This window comes from Chionomys nivalis, chromosome 15 (genome assembly GCF_950005125.1).
Source record: "Chionomys nivalis chromosome 15, mChiNiv1.1, whole genome shotgun sequence".
In the NCBI taxonomy this organism is placed as follows: domain Eukaryota; kingdom Metazoa; phylum Chordata; class Mammalia; order Rodentia; family Cricetidae; genus Chionomys; species Chionomys nivalis.
This window is the reverse complement of record NC_080100.1, coordinates 36,190,071-36,217,437: the sequence shown is the minus strand read 5'-3', so window position 1 is coordinate 36,217,437 and position 27,367 is coordinate 36,190,071. Positions and strand designations below refer to the sequence as shown.

At 41.2% G+C, this 27,367-nt stretch overlaps 1 protein-coding gene across 2 annotated transcripts in view; it reads right to left on the bottom strand.

Annotated features, from left to right (window-relative positions):
• The window catches only part of Rab3c (RAB3C, member RAS oncogene family), a 186,855-nt gene that overhangs the window by 149,298 nt on the left and 10,190 nt on the right, over nt 1–27,367 (bottom strand). For both annotated transcript variants that reach the window (XM_057789970.1, XM_057789968.1), the window contains exon 2: nt 25,064–25,294. In XM_057789970.1, coding sequence (XP_057645953.1) covers nt 25,064–25,294 — 231 coding nt within the window. The remainder of the gene's footprint in view (nt 1–25,063; nt 25,295–27,367) is intronic.

Here is a 27,367-nt window from a genome sequence, read left to right as displayed (position 1 = left end):
TGATGCTCCGCTCATTTCCTGCATTTTATTCTGTCTAGGATCCTAGCTCATGAATGGTGTCCCCTACACTTAGTGTCTTCCCTTCTCAGTTGACCCAATCTTGAATTCCTTCACAGACAAGCCCAGGGGTCTATCTCTTAGGTGATCACAAATCTTATTGACACTGGAAATTAACCTTCACAATTGGCTTGTAGGACGCATGCGTATTAATAGTACAGACACCCTACGTTTGTATTCTAGCTTCTTCACTTATCAACAATGTGTTGTTGGGTATATGTTGTAATTTCTTTGTGTCTCAGTTCACAGTCCACAATGGGCTAGCAATAGCAATGCACTGGGGCTATGGTAAGCACACTACACTTGAGAGGCTACCACTCCTTTCTGTGAGCCATTTCTGTTATTACTAAAGCACACACTTGCTTGATTGGGACTCAATGACTGCCAGGCAAATGTTGGTGCTCAACATTGTGAACCATTTAGACTGAGCTACCAAGAAATTATGGAATACTAAAATTGGAAGATATTTTAAGAAATCTTGCCTTTAGGTTAGAGTTCAATGGGAGGTAAAACCAAAGCCCAGATCAATCTCATGCACAGGTGAGTGAATACGGGAGCACGGAGAGAAGACACTGTCCAGAGCCCCTTTGTTATTGCTACTTCTCATAGCTATGACCTCTGTGTACTGTTTTTCTCATATTACTCAACTCATCCATTTAACACCCAGTCACGAAGCACACTGTTAGGCTTACTGCTTTTACTGCTAAGCCTCAATACAATCTTGAACAATAACAGCTATTTTCCCATGGACTTCACATAACATTTTCCTGTTGCAGAAGGCTGAGGCCTGCCTTTCTCAGAGTCATAAAAAGCTTACTAGGAAAACAGTGCTGCTGACCCTAGCTAGCAGCATCTCTGTACTGGTTTCTTCCTCACAACCAACAACATTTTTAAAGCCAGATGTTTATTTCTTATTTGTTCCTCTAACCCCGCTGTTCTTCCCCAGGGAGCTCATTCTTCTGTTTGCAGTATCCCAGGGGGTGCAAACTAAATAGACTATGAAGCAAAATCCCCGCAAGGCTAATAAACGAGTTCATGGAAAGCGAGGCAGGGAACCTTTTCAGGAGCGGTGTGGCAATTAATTGGATGCAGCCGCACGAAGGCAGGAGTTCAGAAACAGATCATTTACAACCGAGGATTCAGAGGGTCACATGTAATGGCTTGAAAGGTAGGAAATCATTACTTTCAACCCCACATCTATCTGGAAGCCAAAGCAGATATTTTCATGTATGTTTTCCACTCAGTACAATATGCCTGAATTTCCAAAGGGAAAATCAGCTAGTAGTCTTTCTGTACAGTCAGTTACCGCTTGCATGTCATTTATGACCTGCTATCTGTCAAGTGGAGCCTTAGACTTCCCTAGTACAGGGCAGAAGTCCCAAAACTAACAAATAATGGCAATGCTCATAGTTAAAAATACCCTCACCCTTTTATAACCCCTAATATATTTTTCTTGATGAGCTTAGGATACACGGCACAGATCTCAGCTGGCAGGCTTACCTTTGTGCATATTCAGCTATTCGGCTTCTGGTGGAAACTGTGGCTATATTTAGAACCAAACAAAGGATAACTTTCCAGCCTCCTTTCTCACATTTTCAGGAGTTGCTCTTTTAGTGAAAAGTTAGAAATTTATCAGATCCATGTATTTCTTTATCGAGGGCCCACATAGCACAGCAGGTGTATGGAGGTCAAAGGACACTTTCAGGAGCTAGTTGGATTTTTTTACAGAGGAAGAATAAAAACCAAGTTTAAAATGGTCACTTTGATACCAAGTCATAAAACTAAGTAAGTGTAGAAAATTAAACGATTGCGCAATTATTACTGATCCCATCTACAGAAAATGTGTTTAAATTATCAGAGCAAGATATGTTTTAGCTTTCCCAGCCTTCTGGGAAATGTTGTGTAGAACAACAAAATAGCAAAACTTCCTTAGTGATCAATAGATGAAAGACCAACTCAGCAAAAGTAATGCAAACTTTTGGTTCTATGAACTGTATTCAAACCACAGCTCTGCCACTTACTAGCAACCAGAAGGTGACTGCTACATAAATTCTCTGAACTGCAGTCACCCCTAGTGGACACACTAACAGTAGGTATACACTAACAGAGGCTATGATGATTTTCAGCAAAACACTGGCATTTGGTAGTGGAACATAAGTCTTCATAATGCCCAAGGATACCAGAAGTAGGGATGATCAGCCTATCAATTTTCAGGAAACTTCAGAATTTGATTTGAGTGTGTGTGGTCTCATGAATGAGTCATTAAAATTTTGGACATAAAATATGTCACCCAGAAAAAACAAGTAGAGGTTAAAAAGGGATTCAAGGGTTGGAAAGTCTTAATATTAACAGGAGAAAGGAACAATTAGTCAAAGGACAACTAGAAGAAATGGACAGAGCCCCTAAGAAGAAAACGGAAAGCTTGGTGTCATGGAGCCCAGAGGAAGTCTATGGAGAGGGCTGGGTCATTGACCCAGCTGGTAAAGTGCCTATCGTGCAAGCTTAGGGACCAGAGTTCAGGTGCTTGGCACCTACATAAGAGCCTGGCATCATGCATTTGTGGAACTGCATCATTGAGGAGGGAGGGGAGAAACAAGAAGATTCCTAGACCTCATTATCCCAGCAGCCTAGCAAATTCATGATTCTGGGTTCAAAGAGAAAGCCTGTCTCAAAAAATAAAGGGGAATATGATTGAAGAAGACAACTAAAGTGACCCTAGGCCTCCACCCACCCACACACGCATGCTCGCTCATGTGTGGGTGTGTGTTTGTGTGTGTGCATGCGCATTAAACAAAAAGTAGTAAGTCCATGGAAAACGCAGTCAAGCATAGATGAACCTTGGTGCTTGTTATTAGGATGTAATTTATGCTGTACTGTGAACAGTGCCATTGGCTGGAAAGAATAGAACCAAACTGAATGACAGTAAAGAGAGACTGCAAAGCAAGCAATAGAAGACACTGAGGGTGGTAGCCTAGTTGACCTTTGCTTTGTGTATAATATCCACTTATGAGTGAGTACATACTGTGTTTGTTTTTCTGGGTCTGGGTTACCTCACTCAGGATAGTTTTTTCTAGTTCCATCCATTTGCCTGCAAATTTCAAGATGTCATTTTTTTTGTATTGTTTTTGTTTTTAAATATTTATTTACTTTTTTGTATAAATTGATGTTTAGCCTATATGTATGTCTCTGTTAGGGTGGCAGACCCCTTGGAACTGGAGTTATAGACAGTTGTGAGCTGCCATGTGGGTGATGGGAGTTGAACCCGGGTCCTCTGGAAGAGCAGTCAGTGTTTTTAACTGCTGAGCCAGCTATCCAGCTATTCAGGGCTATTTTTAAGATGTGGTCTTATTTTGTTTCCTGTTGCTGTGATAAAATACCCCAGTGGAAACAACTTATATGAGAAAGGGTCTATTTTAGCTCACAGTTCAATATATGATATAAAATACATAATACCATTGCAGGAAACTCAAGGCCACAGAAGCTTGAAGCAGGTGTCTTCATTACATCCAATCAGAAAAGAGAGCAATGAATCTATTCACAATAGTGCTCAGTTCAGAATATACTTGTATACATTTTGGAATCTTTTGGCTAAGGAATGGTACCACCCACAGTGGGCAGGTCTTCCCATGTGTATTAAGACATTCCTACTTTAATGAGATATTTAAATTTAATGAAAGACTGTTCCTCTAAAAGCATGATACAATATACCAACAACAGGATTCAGCTGAGGTCAGAAGCCTCTTCTGTCTCTGCTGGAAAGTTAGAATAATTACAACATTGCACTAGATCCCTAGCCAAAGAGCTACTGTCCCCATTCTATCATGATGCGAAGTGTGGCTAGCATCCTTCCAGAGAAGGCACCTTATCTGGGGACACTGTCTCCCAAAGATAACTGATTTGTGTTCCCTTCTTCCATCTCAGCATCTTTTGGTGATGCTTATGAGAGTATTTTTTGGAGTCATATTATTTCTGTCACATCTTATACACTACCTGAAGCAAGACAGCCTCAAATAAGCAGAACACTGAATTCCATGGAAGTAATTATTACTGATAATTATTTCCTCATGGTACATTGGCTCATAAATTTTAATGGGGTTCTTTCTGTGACAGTGATTGCTAGTCTTCCTAGCATTGGTGAGATAAATGTTTACCAAGCAGGAATAATAGAGTCTGAAGAGATGTCCTAGTCAGTTTGAATCTTCCTTTCTCGTCCTCTGCTTGAGGTTATTTTAAAATAGGTGTAGGTTTGGGGGAAAATGGAGAAGTGGCCAGGGCCCTGCTTTGCAAGTTCTGTTGTATATCTGTCTTCCCCGCAAAGAAACAGGTCAGTGCAAAAGGGCCCCAGGGCAGGCAGAAAATTTGCCCGCCAGATGCTGGAGGGTAATTCATTCCAAGAGGAATGAGCTTATTGTTGGCAATAGACCGAGAAAACTAGGTCTCACTTGCCCTCTTCCCTTTAGGTTTGCTGGAGTGGGAACAGGGAAGAAACTGAGCGCATGAGCAGAGGCAGCGTGGAGGAAACCCGTCTTTGCAGGAGGAACGCATTGTGTGCAGAGGAAACCTGTCTGTGCAGCAGGAATGCATTGTGCATGGAGGAAACCTGCCTTTGCAGCAGGAATGCATCGCACAAGCAAGCCTCTGCACTGTTCCTTCTCAGTATGGAAGATGCCTGATATGTAGTGAGTTTCTCTGGGACTTTAAAAATCCATGTGGCCCCTTGACACAGTTGGAAGTATGGCAGTATGATGAAAACCGTTGGTTATTTAAGAGGGTATGGGACGCACAGACCAGAAATACTAGGAAGCCCTGATAGTGAATTATGACTGGAAACGAAAGATGGGTTGTTATGATTATGACAGAGGTCTTTCAGAAGATATAATTGCACTTCATCCAAGTCAGGTTGACATATATATGTTACTGGGAAGACACGGTGTCTACCCAAACTTTGTGGCACAGATCTGTAACCCGAGCACTCAGGCAGCAGACAGAGACATGAAGATTCTCAGTTCAGGGGCAACCTGGGCTACAGTATTGTGTTCACACACACACACACACACACACACACACACACACACACACACACACAGAGGGTGATCATGCACCAAAATTGAACAAAGAAAAAACAATTAAAAGGAACATTGTACATAAACATCCATTCTGAAAAAAATAAATAGGGAGGAGGTAGTTTATTCCACGGGTGATAGGGGAAGCAAGTTAACTCCCAGGTAATACAGCACAGTCTTAAGCTCTACTCTGATGGGAGATGGTAGTGGTGTCTCTAGGACAGATTGGTTTAGATGACACTGAGACAGTACCCCATAATGAGATTAGCATCCTAATGGCAGAGAAAACTTTGCTCCGTGAAGTTCTCTCCTCCCTCTCCCACCCCTTCTTCCCCACTCTAGACGGGGCACAGCAAGAGGAGTTCATTATACACCAGGAAAAGTAGGAAAAACTCCTTTTTGAGTGTTTCCAATGAATTTTCAAAAACAAGTCTGGCAGCATGTTTTTATGCTTTCCAGCCTCTTGAATGATAAAATAAAGAAATTGCTGTTGTTTAAGCACCTAGATTGGTGTTTTCCATGACAGAAAAAGCAAAGCAGTTAGACTGGACAGAAAAAGAGAAACAGAAAATGTAAAGATACGTTACATAGATTTTTTTTGTAAAGATATTTGACTAAGGCTACAGAAGATACATTGCCTTCCTTTGTGTGTGCGTGTGTGTCTGTGTGTGTCGGGAATGTTAAGGATGTCTCGGTAGTGTTATAATTTCCTAAAATCATATAGAAATTTTAATATCCATCCTCCTATAACATGGAAGGCTGGAGGACTTATCCACTGACTCCAATCCTCTTTGAACTGTGAGCTACAATGCCTGGCAGAAAAGGGGATTTATGGTGGTGCATTTCCAGGTCATAGTTGGTAAGCACGGATGCAGTTAGCTGAACTGTCCAGGGAAGCCTCAATGGAATTCGGAAACATCTGTATGGTTGGTTTGGGGGAGGAGTCACCAAGTGTCACCAAACTGGAAACTACAACTGAGCCTGAGCATCAGAAGCAGGTTATGGAGTCTGCAGGGGCCTTGGAAACATCAGCCCCCCACGTCTACTGAATAAGGAAAAAATATTTATAAATGGTGGCCGGAACTGATTTGAGAGTATCCGACAGCGTTTCACATTCTTCACTTTTGAGACTGATAAACACTTGAAGCCCTAGGTGACATATAATTTTTACTTTCTGGTAGTTTTAATTCTGAATTCTGTGCCTTGCTCCAACATTGCCATCCTAACAGGTTTTTTGTGTTCACAGAATTTCCCACCATGCTTATATTTGGAACACCAACTTGAGTTATAAAGTGGGCTGTAATTTCAAAATAATAAAGATATATTTATTGCTCCAGGGTGCTTTGCTTTTATGTCATATCTTTTTAACACATTCATTTTTTAAAGAGGTGATAGGGGTAAAAGACATGCTTATTGAAATATGTCTAGAACATATAAACAAAATTAAAGACAAACTATTTGGAAAATATGTTTACAGGAGAAATGAAGTTTTCTCTACCAAACATACTCCTAGTTATGCTAAAAATTCAGTCATTCATTTTCCTTTCTGCATTAGAAAAAGAAGCAAAAATTCAGTGAGAGCTGTTCTAAGGCAAACTGTTCAGAAAAGTCACAGAGGCTGGATGAGGGGTCCAGCAAGAATTTACAGATACACAAACCTGGTTCAGAAAGGCACTGTAATCAGTCAAGTCTCAGAAAGTTTTCTGCTCTAGACATCATGAATCTGAAAACTTGATCCCAAGATGACAATTCTCTGACTTAAACACATCGAGTTCTCTAGAAGTCATCCTTATAAGCCCAGGAATCTATTCTTCATCCAGAAGACACACCTCAGAAAATTATTGGAAGCATGAGTCTTCATTTTTAAAGCTCACATTAAGGATGGGCTGCAGCCCCCACCTGTGCCTTGTTGAACAATAGAGGTCCAGTTCTCACCATAACATATGTATCTAGCCATCAAGTTGCCTTTCTATGACTTTGACATTCTGTCCTCTTGGGAGAGAAGAGAAGGAAGAAACATTTCTGTCTATAAATAAGTACATTCATCAGTGGGTACCCAAGAAAGATCAGGCTGAGGACCATCTGTGGATACCAAAGCCTGCTAATATTCAAGTCTCATAGGATGTTATTCTCTATAACAGAAGCACTTTATCTCATATGCTTAAATCATATCCAGAATAATTATAATGTCTAGTTCTACATAAAACTAAGTTCTGTGTGTATAGTTGTCATACTGTTGTTTAGTAAATAATGTCAAGGAAAAAACTACATGTTTAATGGTGTAGGAGGTCCTTCTGTCTATGTGTTTCTTTCATTGGTTGAATAAAGAAAATGCCTTGGTCTTTTGATAGGGCAGAACTGAGATAGGTGGGGAGGACAGAACTGAATTCTGGGAGGAAGAAAGCAGAGTCAGAGAGAGCCACTATGAAGCTGCCAGGTCACACATGTTTAATCTTTCCCGGTAAGCCACAACCTCGTGGTGACATACAGATTATTAGAAATTGGTTGAATCAAGATGTGAGAGATAGCCAATAAGAGGCCAGAGCTTATGGGCCAAGAAGTAATTTAATTAATACCATTTCTGTGTGATTATTTTGGGTGTAAGCTAGCCAGGCGGGATGGAACAAAGGGCCCTGCGCTCCCCTCAACAGTTTAGTACTAACATAAACTCTTTTTCAAATATGTTCTACCACAGTGAGTTTACAAACACCTTGCCCATTGAAATAACTCATTTCCCTCTCTCCTTCTTCTTTCAGTCCAATCTCGTTATCTTGAATGTCACTATTTCTGCAATGAGAATCAACAGTCCCCAGCATCCTGCTGCCTCACTGCCTTCTCTTTTGTCCCACTGTCCTACAGCTGGGGTGGCTCCAGGCTGTGTGAAGCCTACAGTTCATGCAACCAAACGGTACCCAGCAGCTAGAAGAGGTTCTATACACTCAGGAAGGAATCCACGTGGTAAGACATTAGGACCAAAGAAACTTTTATGAGCAGGGAATAGTTTCAAAATGGCAAAGTGTAACTTGACTTTTTACTTGGTTTCCACCAATAAGAAAAACTAGTATCTATTGAGTATCTCTTCCTGTGCGGTGCATGTTACTCCCCTGGTTGTTCTGTATAATTACAAGGCAAATATTCTAATTGTATCCATTTCATGACTGAAAAAATGGAATTGAGAGGAGTTCGTTGGGTCCAGAACAAAGCGGTTAATAAGTTAAACCCAGGCAGGTTGACATCTGGGCCTGGCCTCCTAAGCAGAAAGCGGTGCTGGTTCTTGAGAGGTGATATTTTTTTCTCCCCAGATTTTCAAAGAAAGTAGTAAATAGCCCCCAACTTGAGCAGCATAAATAATATTGAGGAAAATGGTACTTAATATGAGAATGAAAAAGACATAAATAAAGCTTAGGAGGAGAGCTAAACACAGTTCTTGACTAAATATTTCTAGAATAAGCAAGCACAGTTTTCACACCATCAGACACAAAGTGCATGCTTTCAGATAGCCAGCATCTAACTAGTAAGCTCCCATGGCCCTTGATGAAATCTGGGAGCCCAGGAAGAAACTGATACAGAGAACATCTAAATGCTAGCTTATCCGTGTATCTGTGTCCACAAGAAGATTTAACTCAGCGGTAGCAAGTTTTAACTATTGCTGATATCTTCATTTATTTATTCCCCTTCTCTTTCTGGAATATCCATATTAAATGGTTTTCACGGCACTAGTTACTATTACATTTTCCTCATAAAAATACAGAGAAAATATCAGATTATGGCAGATTCTACTGCATGTGCCATATCTTAAACTTCTGCCTTACTCTTTGCCTTTCTTTCTATCATCTCATTTTAAGATGCCCTGGGATTGTCCATCTCCCCTGGGGTTTGTCTCATGGGAGGAGCCAAGGATGTATGTGTCACTATGTTCCTCAACCTATAATCTAAAAGATATGACATAGCAATTGTTTTCTAGAGTTAACTCGCTGCCTTTGTCTAGGCAATGGTTGGGAAGTTGAATGAATGCTGCCCTGGGCTCCCAAAGAGGTTAGTTTACTCGACTCATTAGGATTTGAGAAGACACGCTGGCATTTTTTTTAAAAGGCAGAATAGCTGTTGTGAATGCAGGGGCTTGAGGAAGCAGCCTCTTTTTGCTTGAGGTGGGGTGAGGTGGTATTGAAACTTGCCTACTTTCATTCTTGACACGCCGCAGAATGGGAAGCTGTTCTGAAGGAAATTGAGAGAAAATGCTTCATGGTGTCTGTATCCAAGAGGGAAGTAAATAGGAGGGAGAAGAAAAAGACCAAAAGCCAAGTTAGTAACCATAAAGAAGGAACTGCATCTGGTCTTGGATAGAGGGACGAAGATGAGGAGGAGCAGGTAGACCCTCTGAACATCAAAGTATTCTGAGAGTCTTGAAACACTGATGCTTTCTTCCAGCCATGCAACCCTCTCACCCTAGCTGTTTCAAATGCAAGGCGACAGCTACATTGGAGTCAAGCACAGGCTGTTCTCCAGCTCCATAAATCAGGAAGAAGAGGGTCTGCAAAGAGTCTGTTCCTCTGAGCAGATCCATCTGATTGTCGTAAATTAAGCTCACGTCCAGCTCATCACGAACAGACACAGAGTGAGAGGGGGTTATGTTGGGTCACCCAGGACCTGCTTTGTCGAATGGTAGTTATCAAATTAGAAGCTTATTTAAAAAATCTGGAGTCCTTGTTTCTGGACAAAGAACAATTCTGACTCGGTAGACATGGAAGGAGGTTTGAAAATCTACATCTTGACCAAGACCCTCAAATGAGTCCCTTGGAGACTTGATTGGAAAGGCCATGGTCTCTTCACTGATGTGATTCAGCAGACCCTCCTCTGACACATCCTATGGAACAAGCCTGTCTTCTAAGACTCCTTTCCTCTGTTCCCTGTGAAAGTAAGTCTTCCTCATTCTGAGAGAAGCCCTCTGCAAACCTTGAATGATTTCCACCCACTCCAGAGCAAAAAGCCTCTCTCTCCCAATCTCTGCTTTCAACCTTTTGTAGCTGTGTCTTACAAAACTTCCTCTGGAATTTAACTCTCGAAACTCAGTTTCAGATTTATTACAGTATTCACAGATGCTGGCTGGACAGCAAGTGAGAAAAACACTTCCGATTCTCATTCTCTTGTTTCTAGCTGGTTGTGAATTTGTGATGAATTAATGGTAGAGATGAAAGTTTGTGAGTTTTGCATTGGCCATTGCACTTTACTTGCTTTGCAAAATTTCAAGGGCGTGGGAGCAGGGGAAACATTCTGTGCTCTTACTTTACTTCAAAGGAAAGGTCTGGGAGAAGAACTGACCACAAAGCCCTAGTTTTAATGTCCAGCACCGAGAGAGAAGAGTTCAGCTCTGCAGCTTACCCGGGATGAAATGATTAGTAACATCCAACTTCCCCCATAATCTTTAGTGTTAGTAATATGCAGCCTTCCATATAGGTGATTTAGTTTAAAAGATCCTGGGACAGTAGCCAAAAGTTCATTGACTAACAAACCAGTGTTTTACCATTGGTCTATCATTAGAAGAATAGGGACATTACTCCCCTAATCGCGTAAAGCTTCCTGTAACCTGGCAGTTAGTATGTGACCAGCTTTGAAAGGATTTCAGGATCAACGAGTTTGCTTCCACTAGCTGTGCTCAACTCAGAACTTTCCCAGAAATGCCAGTGGAGGAAGCCAGCAGCAGGGTAGATTTGAAGGATGGAATAAAAAAAGGATGTGTCACTCTTCTGGAAGGAAACTATGGTCAGATTAGTGTGAGTTTGGTTGTGGCTCCTGAAAAACCCTTTCTGAGCGAGGCACATTGTTCCACCTGTATTTCTTTACAAACACAGCTGGTGGATTGGTCAGCCAGGGTTAGGGCATGGACCATTCTGAGCATTGTACTTTGGAACCATCTGCTTCAACCTCTTGAATGGTGATTCTCAACCTTCATAATGTTATGGCAATTTACTATAGAACTTCATCCTGTGGTGGCCCAGAATTCTTCAGAATTGTAATTTTTCTACTTTTATGAATAGCAACATACATAACTGATATGCAGTTTGTCTGATATGCCGACACTTATTAAAGACACTTATTCTAACCTTAAAGGTATTGAGAAATGCAAATTTAACATTTTATGTTAATAAAATATGTAGTATCTATTGTCTTCAATGCAAAAAAAATTCTTTTTTTTTTGTCAGAATTGGGGAGGTTGTTGCTTCATTAGTTGCATTTGAGTGACAAGGATAGGAGGAAGGGTCCAGCTCTCTAGTTCTTGCACTAGCAGTTATCATGATGTTAGCGGGTAGAGATGATGAGTGTGTGCCTAGTGTTTTCCTGAACCTAGAGACACTCCAAATACTATTCAAGTTTAATTTCTTCTACAATAACTCCAGTGGATTGAGCTATAGGTATAATCCAGGTACACATAAATTCTTCTGGGCTCTTGGTAGCTTTCATGGGCATATATGGGTCCAAAGAGCATGAGGACACTCAAGCAGGTGCTTTACACATGCTCTGATGTCTCTCAAAAACAGTTCTATGAAGCAAATATACAATCCATATTTTATAGAAAATAAAAGCAAAGCCTATTTCAGCTAAATAGTTGTCAAGAATCAAATGATCAGACTCACAGAACTCATCGCATGTCTTACTGCTGCTCTTCTCCTTTGCCCTTGTGTTTGGTGCACTATGAGCGAGTTAATATACAAATGGATAAATACCAGACCAAATGCAAAAACAGACTTTGATCCACAGCTTGTATCAACCTTGCCTAGGAACCTGGCCTCTTTGTCTATGGTAATCAGCAAACTAGGAAGTGAGCCTGCTGTAGGTAAGACTTGAAGGAAGCCAAACTGTATGGTCAAGTGATAGCCTAGGAAGCTGAACAGAAACTTCATCCATCACCTGAATGGGCCAGGACACATTTAATAATTGGTAATCCTCCTAATTTTTACCCTGTTTCCAATTTAGGACTGATTAAAGAAAGACAATTGATCACACCCCTTACCAACCAGATGGGATCTGAGGAGGCTCACCTCCCACATCAGTCTCTCTAGAACTTTCCCATGCCAACAGTTTTGTGACAAGGAACTTCCAGAGAATTCATTTCCCACAGTATAGTAGGCCCACAGCCTACCATAGACAACCTTGTTGCCTCTCAGAATATAAATGATGTGACTGACTTCTCTGGCACCGTTATTCTCACTGGGGTACTCTGCTTATATCCACATTTGTTTCAGTGCTGTTAGTCTGAAAACCACGGAAAGACAACAGATTGAAAACCCATGGTGCCCTTCCTAGAGAACCTGGTACTACTCCCATAAAGCAATCACTCAAAAATACCCGACTGAAGGCATCAGGGTCAGATTATTTGGCCAGTGCACAGCCACTGCAAGGCACTCTTCTCCAAGAGTGCATCCCAGGGAGGTCAGTATCATTAACTCTTCCATGTCACTAGTTCCCAGATATCTGAGGCACTGATACCAAAACAATGCCAATGATAAGTGCTAGTGGGTAATTGAGAAATAATCAACATATTTTCTATGGCAAAAATGTTTAAGACTATAGGCTGATTATAAATAAGACATGAAAGAATTAATTGAACTGAATAATGCTAGCCTGAATTTAGAATGTTGTTTTGAAATACAGTAGGCTAGCTTTATGGAAAATAACATCATATCATCTGATTAATAGAGGCAATTGCAAAAGGAAGTTAAGGCAGGAATTCAAGGCAAGAGCCTGGACGGAGAAACTGAAATGGAGACCAAAGCATTGCTTCTTGGCTTGCTCTCTGGTGTACTGTTTTTCTCAAACAAACCAGAGCAATGTTCAGGAATGGAACTGTCCGCAATGGGCTAGGCCCTCCCCCATCAATCAGCAATCAAGAACATGTTCCACAGACAGGCTTGCACATCACATTAGTGGAGTCAATTCCTCAACTAGCATTACTTCTTCCAAAGTACAATTATGTGTGTGTCAAGTTGGTAAAAACAAACTATGACTGACCTGACTTCCATATTTTCATACCCATTGGTAGCTACAGTAAAGTTATTTGGATAGGCTTACACCTTCCTTCTTCTTTGCTATCTCCTTTATCTTGCTCAATTTTTGACTGAGTCACCACAATGAGAATGTTCAGGGTCAGCAGACTTAGTTTTATGGGAGCAAAAGCAGAAAGCAAAAAATATTGCTCCTATGAAATTAGCTACTACCTATTTTGAGAAGTATGGTACCTTCTTCTTAAATAATACTTGAGAAATATAATGGGAAATTAAATATTTAACTTGTACCATTATTTAAGCCGTATTTTATGATAGTAAGTCCTGCATAATTTTAAAGGAGCTGAGTATAAAAATACCAATAGGTGATCTCGTGACATAGGCACATATATAGTTTCATAGATTAGACGAAAGATTGTCATAGTCCCCAAGCAGTATTGAGAAGAACGGACATCTCAGCATTTTAATAATGCCTTTCTATGAACCGAATGATTCATGGCTGTTTTGCTCTGAGGTAGAACATCAATTTTATGAGCATTTAATAAACCGGCTATAGAGATTTGACTTCTTGGTGTAGCTAATGACTCTATTTAAATGCACAGATGTCTCAAAACACTTTGGTAGATGAGCATTTACCAGTGACTCATGATGGAGCGGATGGATGGGTCTGGAGGGTCACTGTAACACATTCCAAGAGGTGCTTTACCTATTCAACATCTTTTATGTCTTATTATACACCAGAACATCAAAATCGAAGTTCTTCATGCAAATGTCTGTATGCTTTAGAACTGGAAATGTTTGACCCAGAAAATAAGAAGCTGGGAGGGTGAGTTTAATACCAGTAAGATAAAGGATGTAATAAATAATAACTTTTTAATTGAGAACTTACATTGTACCAGACATTATGCTAACAACTTCATAAACAGTCTATTTAACCTTGACAGTAAGACTATAAATATTTTTGTCATCCCCATTTTACAATTGGAAAATTGTAAAATGAAGTATAGGAAAACTTATCAACTTTGTCAAATCTACTGAAACAAAGATTTGAAAACTCTGAGAGCTGCTTTTGAAGGCCATTGTTAGTCACAAAACTATTACATAATACTATTGTTTGGGGAGAGTGTGTATCCACGTAAGTCTAGAGTACGATTCCAGTCACACCAACCAGTGTGTTCAGACAGCCTCAACATTTGGTTGGTAAAGGCATAAACACTACAATTCAGTGGCAAAGGGGCCTCTGTAAAATTGAGTCAGATGTAACAAAGCCAGGGCATTGCGATGGTTTCCACATTCACTCTGAGCCACCCGTCATTTCAATCTAGTTACCAAAGACAAGAAGCTTTGTTATAGAGAAAACTATAATCAAAGTAAAAAAGAAAATGTTATATATGGCAAATGCTGGTGAGACACATAGAGACCAATTTGCACTGTATAAGGGAAAGGAAACTGTAGGTAGACAGGTCATAGAAAGTACCTTCGGGTCACCAGGAAGTGGAGGACTCTTCCCAGAGCTGGTCACTCATGGATGATTCTGAGGACCAAGTGACTTGTCTTCCAGATTCTTCCTTTCCTTTCCCTTTCTTTTTCCTACCTCTTGCTACATGAAAAGATTTCTATTCAAATATTTAAGTTTTCCAAATCTGATCACGTAAAATTTCATTTATGTAAGACCAGTTATGTGGAATTGCCTCTCCTTTATGGAAGGTGTCTGGTGATTGTTAGATTTGAGAGCAGCTGAGTGGTCTTGGGATAGAAGTGGTATGGAACCTTGGCTGGACTAGCAAGGAAGATACCAAACTTGGGTACATATTAACTTCTTTCTATCATCGACTGTTGATGCCCCCTGACTTTATTGTTAATCTGAATAATGATGTTTGATGTTACTCTAAATATAACAGAAAGACTCATATGAGCTGGAGGAAATCACTCACCCTCCCCGAGACTTCGTTTCCTTTCACAGGGTCCGTGTGCAAAGCAGCATTTCAGGGTGTTTAGTATAAGTATTAAGAATAACAGCTGCATAGAGTGGACCAGAGCTAACTTGAGAACAGTGGTTCTAGAGAAAGGGTATATATAGGAGAACAGGTTGAGAGGAGATGCTCCAAAGCTCAGGCCTCATGCTTAGACCATAAACCATTTGTCCCCTTTTATGACTATAAGAAAAACCACACAGGGGAGAGGTTTGCTTTAGCTCAAGGGTATAGGTTTCACTCCACATTAACTGGCTCAGGTGATTTGGGGTAAGTGCAGAGGTAGGACGCGGCAAAGAAAGACACCAAGCTCATGGTAGGAAGTAGAAACAGCAAGGAAGGAAGGGTCAACAGACACGACACACCCTTCATTCAAAGGCATACCCCTAGTGAGAAGGCACCATCACTTAGTGACCCACCCAGCTAAGAACCCATCAATGGAGTCATCTATTGGCACACCTGGCACCCTCACAGGCTAACCACATTTCAACACAAACAGTAGCTGGGAATGAAACCTTGGACAGATTCCTGAGGGAACATCATATCCAAACGCTAACTGTGAAGCTGAGTAGGGTACTTAACTTTTTATGCTTCGGGGTTCTTACTTCAGAGCCTTTTGTGAGGATTCGGTCACTCGCCACATACAGCCCCAGCTAGCGTAGCAGAGACCATAAAATGCCAACTACTAGTCTTTACGTATGTTCTTTTTTATTTTCCATTGAAACATTCCCTTCATTTTAGGTATCAGATAACGAATGCCTTGAGAGGCTAAGACATTTTCTCCAAGGATACAGAGAGGCCTAGGGTCTAGACTCCTGCCCCATCTTCTTGTTTTGATCCCTTTGCCTGCATGTCCCTGTCTATATGCATCTTGTAGGCTTTAACTGCTTCTTGCCACTCACATATGTTCTTCAGTTCCCATAGCCGGTCTGGAAAGGTTTCCATAAAAGCAGAGGTGAGTTACCATGAAGATGACTGGAGATTAGGCTTTGGATTCTGTTGTGGACAATTTATGTAAAGTTGTGCTCCATTTGTTTATGCCATGAGATATCACTTTAACTGTGTAAAGGTGTGTTACAGCTGTTGCTACTGCACTTAACAATGTAAGGATATATTACATTTGTTCATGATGCATTTAATTATGAGATGCGTTGCTGGTTCACCTTGTCTGCCTAAAGAGCTACTAAATAGCCAATAGCTAGGCAGAGAAAGGATAGGCAGGGATGGCAGGCAGAGAGAATAAATAGGAAGAGAAATGTAGGAACGAAAGAAGAAGAAGGAGAGAATGAGGGAGGGGGATGGAGAGACACCCAGGGTTAGCCAGTCAGGCAGTCAGCAGTCAGCCAGACACAGAAGCAGCAGGAAAAATAGGAGATATAGAAAGAAAAGGCAAAAGCCCCGAGGCAAAACATAGATGAAGAGGAAAAGGTTAGGTAATAAGAGCTAGCAAGAAAAGAACAAAGCTAAGGCCAAGCATTCAAAACTAATAATAAGTCCCAGTGTTATGATTTCAGAACTGGTTAGAGACCCAAAAGAAAAAAAACCTGGTACAGGATACCTTCCAAGTGGGCCCAGCAATGTGTTCACAGGGCCGCCTGCTTCGGGACTTAAAGTGTAAGTGTGTATTTCCTTTTTTCTCATTGGAGATCAGCAAATGGCCAAAGCCTCAGATTTCATAGTCTGAATCCACCCTCAGATGGAGGGCAACATTAAAGGACTCAGAATTTGATAAACAAAAGCAGATGTGAATGAGCAACCTGAAGCTATGACTGGAAAACTAATAAAAAATGTCTCTCTCCTTTCACATAGAAAAGCTCATCCTTGCTCTAAATACCTTCAGGCCTTGGCTTAGGAATCTTTTTATATAAACTCTCCGTCGCGTATGAAATTACCTGAAAGTTCTACCCCCCACTGTGTTTCTCAATTATCACAGCACTTCTCCATTAGCATTTAACATAATTGATGTTTTCTGTGTATTTAGCCTCAATTCCCAGTTCCTTCCCAAGTGCATATTATAAATGCATTTAAACGCAGAACAAATGCTACTGAATGAATGAATGAACGAACAAATAAATTTTTTTCGGTTTTATGTCCCGGTTCTCCTCTCTGGTATGGATAGCCACAGTGAAGGTTCTCAGAGTCCCCAAGACTAGGTCAGACATATCACCTGTTCTTCACGATGTCAGGTGGTACCTATGGCCTAGCCAGATGGTTGGGCCCTGCCGTGGCTCCCGCACACCCTCACTACTGTGTTCTCAGAACCTGCTGCGGCACACAATCAGCACTCAAGAGGTGTTTGATGCCCTGGAATTACTAAATCAGGCACTAAAGTTTTAATGGAGGTATAGCATTTTTAGAAAAGAAGAAAACTGACATCTATTGTGTTTTTCTTTCATGTTTAGATTGAACAAAGTACAAATATTTATGGATCAGACATTTGACACCTAAGGGCTATGTGTTATTTCACACGATTTCACAAATGAAATCCAGGACTTGAAGTCGCCCCCAGAATCCCTGCCCCTGCCATTGGACTCCTTGACCTCCATTGCCAGAAACAGTTACTGAGCCCACCAGGTAACCCTTTCTACCTCAGATGTTCCCAGTCTTCTCTCGAGGCGGGCAAGCCTGAGAGCAGGACCAAGTCTTTGCCACCTTCTGTGTAATGCCAGTGCCGGAAATTGATTTACACACAGCGGATATCAAGATGTGGCTTTCAGCCCCTGACAGAGTGAATGGTTTCATGCCTCTTGCCATTTCACACCCAACGACAGCTTTCTCTTGGGAGAAAAGTGAAAGCTGGCCTTTCTCAATCTCGCAGGGAAAACAAGTGCTAAGTTGAAGGAAATGTGATGGCGAAAAGACCATAAAATGGCAACAGCAAGGACAGCCCTGGCAGCTGTCCCTGGCTCTTGCCATTCTCCTAAGGAGCTTGTCTGGGCAGAACATGTTGGCTCCTAAAAATAGACCAGAAGACTTGAACACGAGTCTCAGATGGATGAACAGAAAGACTGGGCTATGAGAATACTGAACGCACAGCTAGGGGCCTGGCTATTGCCACCCAGACGTTCACTCCCATTGTTGCTCAGTGCTTCTTCCCCGCACACACCCCTGGCTGCATGTGTGCTCCCCAACAGTGGCAGCAGGCATACCAGAAATGTGAAGGAAAGGAGCCAGTTGAATGTGTTCCACTCCCTTCTGCTGTGCAGATCTGTTTTAAACACAGACCAGATAATGCGCAAAGGGCTCCTGCTGGCAGAGGGTAAGTTCCAAGGAAAACAACTGATCCTCTCACCTCTCCTAGGGAACTATACATTTCTTCGAACAGGTAAGAAAGATAAGGAGCAACTATCTTTATTTCTACGCAGTGCAGAAAAGCAGTCACTGCGAATTAAGATACACGAAATCTAACATTAGATGTCCCAAGGACTCAGACAGATACTGCCCTGCCCCCAGACCTCATTTATACTGTGCGGTGAAATGCATGCACTTTAAATGTAGTGCCAAGCTTGAAAGATGAATGCTGGCATATCTCATCATCCTTGGGCAAATGATTCTATCCTTCTGGTTTTGTTCCCCCTTATCTATGAAACAGGACTATATTGTCACCTTCTTTAACTGGGTTGTATCAAAAAATAAAAACCTGGAGCGGTTATTGTAACAAACACCTATAATCACAGTACTTGGGAGACTAAGGCCTTATTAATAGTTTCAGGTCCCACAAGGGTACATACGGAATTCCAGTTTAAAGCAGAAATTAAAAACAGAAGCCTGTGTTATTAAGTAATTCTACATACATGTGCATGTGTGTGTGTGTGTGCGTATGTGTGTGTTACTTTTATAGCTCAGTACTGGGCTAAAACATAGTGTAAGTGATACTAACAGTATAATTGAATATCAATAAGGGTTTGGCCAACAGTGTGCAATATCTTTCCCTGACCCAGTTTTCCGGGTCCACAAATAGTGAGGCCCATAAATATATGGAGCCTGAAAGAGGAGATTTAGAATTCCAGCCTCTGTCACAGTGGAATTCTTCCCTCCTCACCCCCTTTTTATTCATCTCCCTTTCATCCTGAGACCTCACTCATTTTAGAGGGGCTGTTCTTCTCTATGTCAGCCAACGCTAAAGCCAATAACGTATTGAAGAATGCTTTAAAACTGCAATACAACCAGTCCAGAGCTCACCTTGCACCCACTGCCTGTGTGTTTCTCATGCTCTGGACTGCTGTTCATGTGCCCTGTCAGCCAGGCCCCAATACCTCAGAGACTGCTGAAAGGATCCAAAACTAGACAATCCAAAAATGATTTAATTTCCTTCCCCATTAAAGAATGGGGAGGTTCTTTCCCATACGCCCCCATCACGACCTCCTCCTTATGACAATAATGGTGTTTCCTAATCCTCTGGATGTACCTGCTTCTCCCTCCCACCCAGCAACCAAGTGCCATTATCTTGTGATCACTGAGCGCAACAAACTCTCTCTTCATGGGTAGAGACATCTTTTCCTCTGATGACCTTATCACATTTATATAATACAGCATGTCTCAAAAAGGCCTTTGCCCACATCTCCAGTTGAAAGCAGAAGCACCGTCATTTTCTTCATAGCTCTGCACGATCTCCTCCATAGATTTGAGCACAGTTCCGCATGTATAAAGTAACTTATGAACTAGACTCTTCTTTGCTGCTTTCAAAACAGCAGATAAATGGTTATAAAGGTAAAAATGGGCCTCTCCTAAAAACAGCGTTATATTTGTACAAGAGCACCAAATGTATCCACGGAGGTCTGGCTGGAGAGTAGTAGCCTCCCTCAACGAGTCCTTGCTCAGTGTGCAAGGTCCCCAGCTCTGGAGGGCAGCTTGGTATCTGAACACTCCAAACATGTTACCCAATAACTCACAGCAGTCCCGAGATCATAAATAGCAATCTATTTGCCATTTGTTGCTGTGATAAAATGCCACGATCAAAAGCAGCTCCTGGAAGAGTTTGTTTTGGATTATGGTGTCGTGGGTGGGGGGTGGGGAGTTCATCATGGCAGGGAAGCATGGTGGTAGGTAACTGGAGCAGGAAAACTGACGCATCTTCAACTGCGTGGAGGAAGCAGAGAGAACAAACTGGAACTGAGGCAAACTTAAACTTTTGAGAGCACAGCAAGAGCACTTTCTCCAGCAAGTCCCCACATTCTAAAAGTTTCATCATCTCCCCAAATATCACCACCAACTTTGGTTCAAGTGTCCAGCTACCTATGAGAGACATTACTCATTCATAACACTATAAATATGGAAGGGATCAAGAGAGACAAAAAACAAAAACAAAGAGTGGGGGACACTGAGAATGACAAGAAGAGTGGAAATCATGAATTCTTGTAGTTTTGAAGGAAATACTAACCTCTCTCTCAACATACCCCCTCAAATATGAGAACTAAACAGTTAGCCTTCCATTAGAGGCAGTTTTGAATTTTGGACTTGAGCAATTAGGCGGAATAAAGCAGAACTGGGGTTTGTTTTCAAGACTCCATTCTGGTGTGTGGGCCCCTCAACAGTCTAATTTTAATGCCTGCCAGAACTCTTCAGTTTACAAACCTTGTTCTAAGTTTCTACCTTCTTATTTCTAGACCCTGAAAATAAACACACGTTATGGTCTTCTAGGTTATGGGTACCACGCTATGGGTACCACGCTATTTTTTCTCTTTCCCTTGGGAAAATGTTCACCCTAGGCAACCCTTTACAAACCTAAACCAAAATACCATAGATCTAGGCCTAGTTTATTCCCAGTAGCACTTAGTATATGTTAAAAAGAGAGAGTGCCAACTCAAACATTTGTAAACCCTGAAATGTTGAATTATTTTTTACCTTGAGACTCATAAAAAGAATAATGAAATAAACCTGCAATAAGAAAGGTTAATGTGGTTAACAGTAAAGAAATTTATAAACGAGCTAATAGAATTAAAAATTTGTAAGTAAATACAAGTGAAGAATGACTTGTTTCTAAACAGGTATATTCAAAGTGATAAGGAAAGTTCCATAGAATAGAGGTATAAAATGCCCAGGAGTGGTGGCCCATGTTTCTCTTAGCTGTTAAATGCTTTATTTAAACGGTCAGCTATTGAAAATCCAACAGGTAGTCCGTGAAGGGAGAAAACTCTACCAAAATGAAAGAATAGGAGTCCTTCCTCCGGCTCTTCCAATGGAGGTCCTGCCCTCTTGAAGCAGCGTAAATACTATCTGAAATCTAGCCTCATTTGGCATGCCGGTGTCTAGCCTATTTCACTGATAATCAGATGTGAAGTTGGTCGGTGTTGTCAGAACTCAGCCCTTATGTTGAATGTGAATTCAGTACAGTAAAAATCAGGCTAGCCTAAGTCCCCAAAGAGGTAGACATAAGGTTCTGCTCTGGCATGAACTACAATTGCTCAACGTCTCTAGATCTTGTCTGTTAACTAGGTACCTTTACTGAAAATTAAATACTCATAAAGGTTTGGCAGGAGAGAAGCCGTCATTGGCCTTAATTGATGTCTTTGTCCAATGTGTACTGTCTGGAGCTCTGAATGGCCACCCCAGGGTATTTTCCAGTACCTCACAGCGTGACAGTGCCTTCAGCCCATCCTGGTAAAGGGTGTAGTGCAGTGGATTGATCATCAGTGGCTTTCAGACTGTGAAAATGCTTCATTTCTTTTACTTGAAATATGTAAGAGAGTGAGATGATTTGGATTTTTTGATGTCTTTGTAAATTAATTGCACATTAACATAAGTACATAAAATAGACGGTGAAGAACAGCAATTGGTTTTTAAACCACCAAGATATGTCAAACCCTCGGTGTTAAATATAGCCCCAAGTAAAGCGTCAGTGTTGTTAAGCAGAAATAATTACATAAAATGAAAGATTTTCCATTGCACTTCGAGCATAAAACTGGAATCCCTGAAGTGATCACAGGAATACCTATACTTAAGTGCGGACCATGTTCCTCCTCATTCTACCTTCCTTCCCAAACTTCAATCCAACAGGATAGTCAAACTCTTCCCCAAATATCTTCAGTATACCAGGACCATGATCCAAGCTTATCACTGTCATCGTCACGAAAGTCAACCACAGCAGTGAGGGTCAACAGATGCAATAATAGAATCTGGAAGATCACCCCGGAAAATCCCCTTTGCCACTCACCATGTGTGACCTTGAGGTGGTTAAATGGCAGGGGTCATTTTCAGACTTCTCGGGGAAGATAACAAATACAAAGTAGGATCATCAGAAGAACAAAGAGACAAGACACGAGCAATACTTATCCAACAACTGCTAATCTTTTATAATACTTATTTCGTACAGTGTTTGTGTTACAGACGTGCCTAATTTCTCCATGTCTTCAGTTCTCTAACTGTAGTGCCCAGTCAGTAAACACAAAATATTTCTTTCGTATTTCCTCTGAGTGTTTCCTATGCAGAATGCTAGATGCTACACAGCCATGTAAAACGAATTTTCACAACCCTAAAAACACAGGTGCATGAAGAGCCCCCAGTAGGGCCATACAAAAAGAAAAAGGGTGTTGCTTTTGTTATTTGGTTGTTACAGTTTTTATAATTTTTTTTAAGGGACATATGGTATTACTTTGTAGTTCAGGCTGGCTTCAAACTCACAATCTTACTGCCTCAGCTTTCCAAGGTGCTTGGATTACAGGCATATTCCCCATGCCCAACAAGATTATGTTTTAATTGTGAAAATATAAAAGATTAAACTAGTGTCATGACTAAGGGGAAGGAATGGTTAAAAGCTCCCATGTGACTGTTTTTAGTTTTTTAGGTTTTTTTTTTGGGGGGGGGTGTCTCTAGAACCAGGCAATGGAGTTAATGAACTTTTGAAAGGAGACATGATATTGGACCGCTCGTGAAAACTCATGGCAGCTTCACAGAAAGCGATAAATTTTGCCAAATCAGTAATGAGTCTGAGAAGAATACTGTCAGAAGCTACACAGAGGTCATAGAAATCATGACTCATGACGAGGCCAGAGAGCAGGAGAAGCTGCAGAATCTGAGCTGGGCTCTGTCTGGCTCCATGTGGTGCAGCATCGCCCGGAAGTGAGAGAAAACAGAAGGAGCCAAGCCTCAGTGCCTAAGAACAGAGAATGAGTTTTCTCTGGCCTGGAAGCAGCACCATTTTAAGAAAAATATCTTAATAAGTGTAAGAATAATATTTTTTTTTGCTTTTTGAAATATATCAGCTTTGTATTAAGGATAATGTTATACTCAACAAGTAATCACGTCAGCAGCCTAGCTTTAGGAAACCAACAACGATCACAAAGAAAATTTAATACACCAGTTAGTGTGTTTTCTAAATGGTCACAAGGATTACTTTCTAAATATTTCTAAGAGACAAAGAAGGAAAAGAGCTGGAGTTGTCTGCTTGATGAGCAGGAAATTTAAGATGATGAAGTTAAGAAATATGTGGCCACCAGATTAATTTACTTCTTAACCCGTCAAAGCCCCTGAAAGTTCAGGGAGCGTTCTTAAAATTGAATATGAAATTTATCCTGCGGCTGTGATGGCCAGAAGTTAAAAAGGAAGACAATGAGACAGGCCCTGAATGCGCAACACAATGAACCCCATCTTTCTGTCTGCATGCACTGAGGGGGTGTGACCGGTGACACACTGACAGTAACAAGTTCCCTAGCATGTATGCACCCTGTCCCCCACCCCTTCCAAACACACACATTACACCAGAAAGGGAATTCAGGAAACGGTAGAGTATTTGAGATCCTAAGCCTGGAGCTGATATTGAGGTGTTATGTGAGTTCTAGTCAGACCTAGAAGATTCCAGAGTTAACATAAATGAAAGTCACAATCTGTCGTTAGATGGATGCCCATGTATATGCTCACATCTTTAAATTTCATCCTTAAGACCTTTAAGATGGTTAAAGGTCATGCCGTTTACAAAAACAATTTAATATGGGTTGTTCTATTTTTAAAATCAGTCTAAATGCCACAGTCTGGGATTTGTCTCTCTGGATTTCCATATTTAACCGAAGAGGCATCAGCCCTGCAGATGAGCCTAGTACCAGTACCAAATGGTACTGTATCCACAGGAGGTAGGAAACACCCCCTGGGAAATACTTGTCTACTGCTTCAATCAATTTGAGTGACGGAAAGGGGTCCAAATTGACTAGTAGGCCATCCCATCTGTGAATATACTGTGATGTTGGTAAGACATTTACTACATAAATCTCACTGACATAACCTGCTGTTTTAGATGCTTTACCACTTACATCCCTTGGGTCTGCTATTCACATAGATATTTTTCTTGCTTCTTCCTCTCTAGTTTTCTGAATCTATGCCAACAATGTGGTTAAGAAACTTCTGATCTTCATGCACTGAGAGAGCAGCAAGTTAGTCAACTGATTTCAGAATTTTGTGTATGGGGGGGGGGGCTTCTACGAAACATCTGTTTCTTGTGCTTTCTCTTATTTGGGTATACAAACATGGCATTTAGAGTTGAAACACCAAGGTTGTAAAGTATAAAAAGACTGTACTCAAAGTGAAGCCCTGGCCTTCATGAAGGGAATAGCCCTACTTGTTCCTCCTTCTATCATCGTCTCTTTTATAGTGCAAAAGGCGGGCTGAACCCTGTGCGCTGAAATATGCATTGCCTGTTTAAGTACATATTACAAAAACGACACATGAGTCACAGCCTTGTTCAAGGTCAATCAGATCAAGGCAGAACCAAACCCCTATTGAGTGTTCCCACCACCAGCATCAAGAGCTTTGATTTTTTTTTTTTCTCTTCTTAAAGGGCTGCTGAACAGCATCACATGACAGTCAGGTAGAGTCATTCTCCATATCTTCAAAGGCATCCCTGCACTCTCTGAAACACAGTGTTCTACAGCAAGAAGACTAGAAATCAGCTTGAAGGAACAGAGCACAATGGTTTTCACTTGCATCCCTGAATGTCCAACACCCCCAGAATGAAGGACGGTGTCAGTTCAAAGTCACTTACCCAAATCTGAAGCTTGATTCTCTTTTCATTTTTGAAAACAGTTTTGACTTTGAAATCGATGCCAACCGTGCTGACAAACGCAGAGGTAAAGGAGTCGTCCGCATAGCGGAACAGGAAAGATGTTTTTCCCACGCTGCTATTGCCAATGATCAACAACTTGAACATGTAGTCGAAGTTCTGGTCAGAAGAGGAGTCCTTCTGACCAAACCTGGCATCTTGTGCAGAGGACATCTGTGGGGAATCAGGCATGGTCAGTGTCCCATTTGATACGAAGCTAGCAGCACACTCAGTATTGCCCTTGCCAGAAACAGATGTCAGAGACTCAGGAGGCAAATAGAGCGTGCTCCCCAGTCCCCCTCTGATACCGGTATCCATGGCAATAATTCCCAGCTGGAAAACAGAGCAGCAAATCTTACAGCTCTTTCCAGCTGTGTTGGTGCTTGTCACTGCTCAGCATTCACAAGCAATCAAAGACACCAAAGGCAACATCTCACAAAGTAACATGAAAAAGCCAAGACAGGAGGAACTGGCAGGGCATGCGAGCTCTGAAGCTTTGTACTCTCAGTTAGGAGGACTCCAGCGTGGCTGAGCGGGGCTTATTCCTGAACATGTGAATTATTAGTCTAGAAAAAATTCCAAGCACATCTCTATTTTATCTAATAACATCATATCATGTCTTCAACCCCACATAAATGTCAGCCTCGTTAAAATGAATAATAATGATAAATTCATATGGTTCAAAATGTAGCAGGCATTGTTCACTTATTTAATCCTCATAATAACATGAGGTGGGTACTTTATTCCTACTAAAATGAGAAAATTGAGTTTCAGAAATATGAGACAGTGTACTCAAGTTTATACAGATGGTAAGTCGTAGAAGCAGGGTTCAAACCAGGCAATTGGTGCCCTGGAACACATCCTGACTTCTGACCTATTTTCTGGAGACAGACATAAGCACAGTAATCCAGAAGGACATGTGGAAGGCATTTCTGGACAGACACATGGGCTATCCTACCTAGGTTGAGGCATTGATTCTGTTAATTACCAACTGTGTGAAGTTGATTTTATTTTTAGTTTTCTTCATTATATACTTGTTTTACTGTCTGAGAAATCTGTTCATGCATACAATGTGCTTTGTGGGTTTACCTAATTGATATGCTATAATTTTCCTTTACACATAAAGAGAAAATGACACAATACCTATCCAGGATGCTCATGGAAGGAATGGATAATATACCTATAAATCGTATCTGTTACTCAGTATAGAATAGAGATTGGTTTCTTATTGTTTTTAAATGTCTTAGGTAGATAATTATAATTCCACATCTTTGTGATAATTTTAATTTCTACCAAAGCATCATTGTATCACTTCAAAGTACCATTGACTCGGGAGAGGAAAAAAAGGCATTTTGAGTCATGAGTTTATTTGCTTCAGCACCTTTCCGATGCTATGAATTATTTGGCAATTGCTCTCCCAGTCAACGTGCTAGCCACTAAGCACATATGGCAGTTTAAACTATACTAAAATTAAACAGAATTTAAAATGTAGTTTCTTAATTACACTAGCCACATTTCAAGCGTACAAACCCATGCACACATGCCCAGCCGCTAATGTACTGGATAGTTATATACAAAACATTGGCATCACTGCCGCACGTTTTCCTGAAAATGCTAGGCTAGACAGTCTGTTTCCCATCAAAGCTGGTTAATATTTATTACATCTTCTCTTGTGAAACCCAATGAATTCAGTGATGGTGTTCCTGTGACGGAAGCTTGGTTCTCCGTCTGAGGTAGTAGAAACTTTAGCAGTGGGACCTCGTTAGTACAAGACAGCTCACTGGGTACACTATTCTCAGATGAGAACAACGTGAATCCTCAAGGGACCTAGGTGAATTTCCACAACAGCGTGTTGTTGCATCCAAAGCAAACCTGGCCCCTGAATCGCTCTGGTTTCCTATCTCACCCAGTGATCGTTAACTCTTACATGTATTCACATTGTGATGTCATCCTACATTTCATGATGCAGCTAGAAGACCCTCCCTAGAGGGCTTACAGAGGCTGATGCCATGTATCTGGACCTCTAAAATGTGAGCTCATTACACCCTGTGTTTTAATAAAGTTTCTAGCACCAGGTCTTTTGCTGCAGCAACGGAAAATATAACAATCCTAGAAGGAGTACAGAAGGAGCCCCAACGAGGAGTGGACTGCCAAAACCAAAACACGGCACTTGAGCTCATCTAAGACACCTAAGATGATGCTGACAACCTGAAGCCAGGGGAAACAGCATGGAGGAGGGATGCCCAG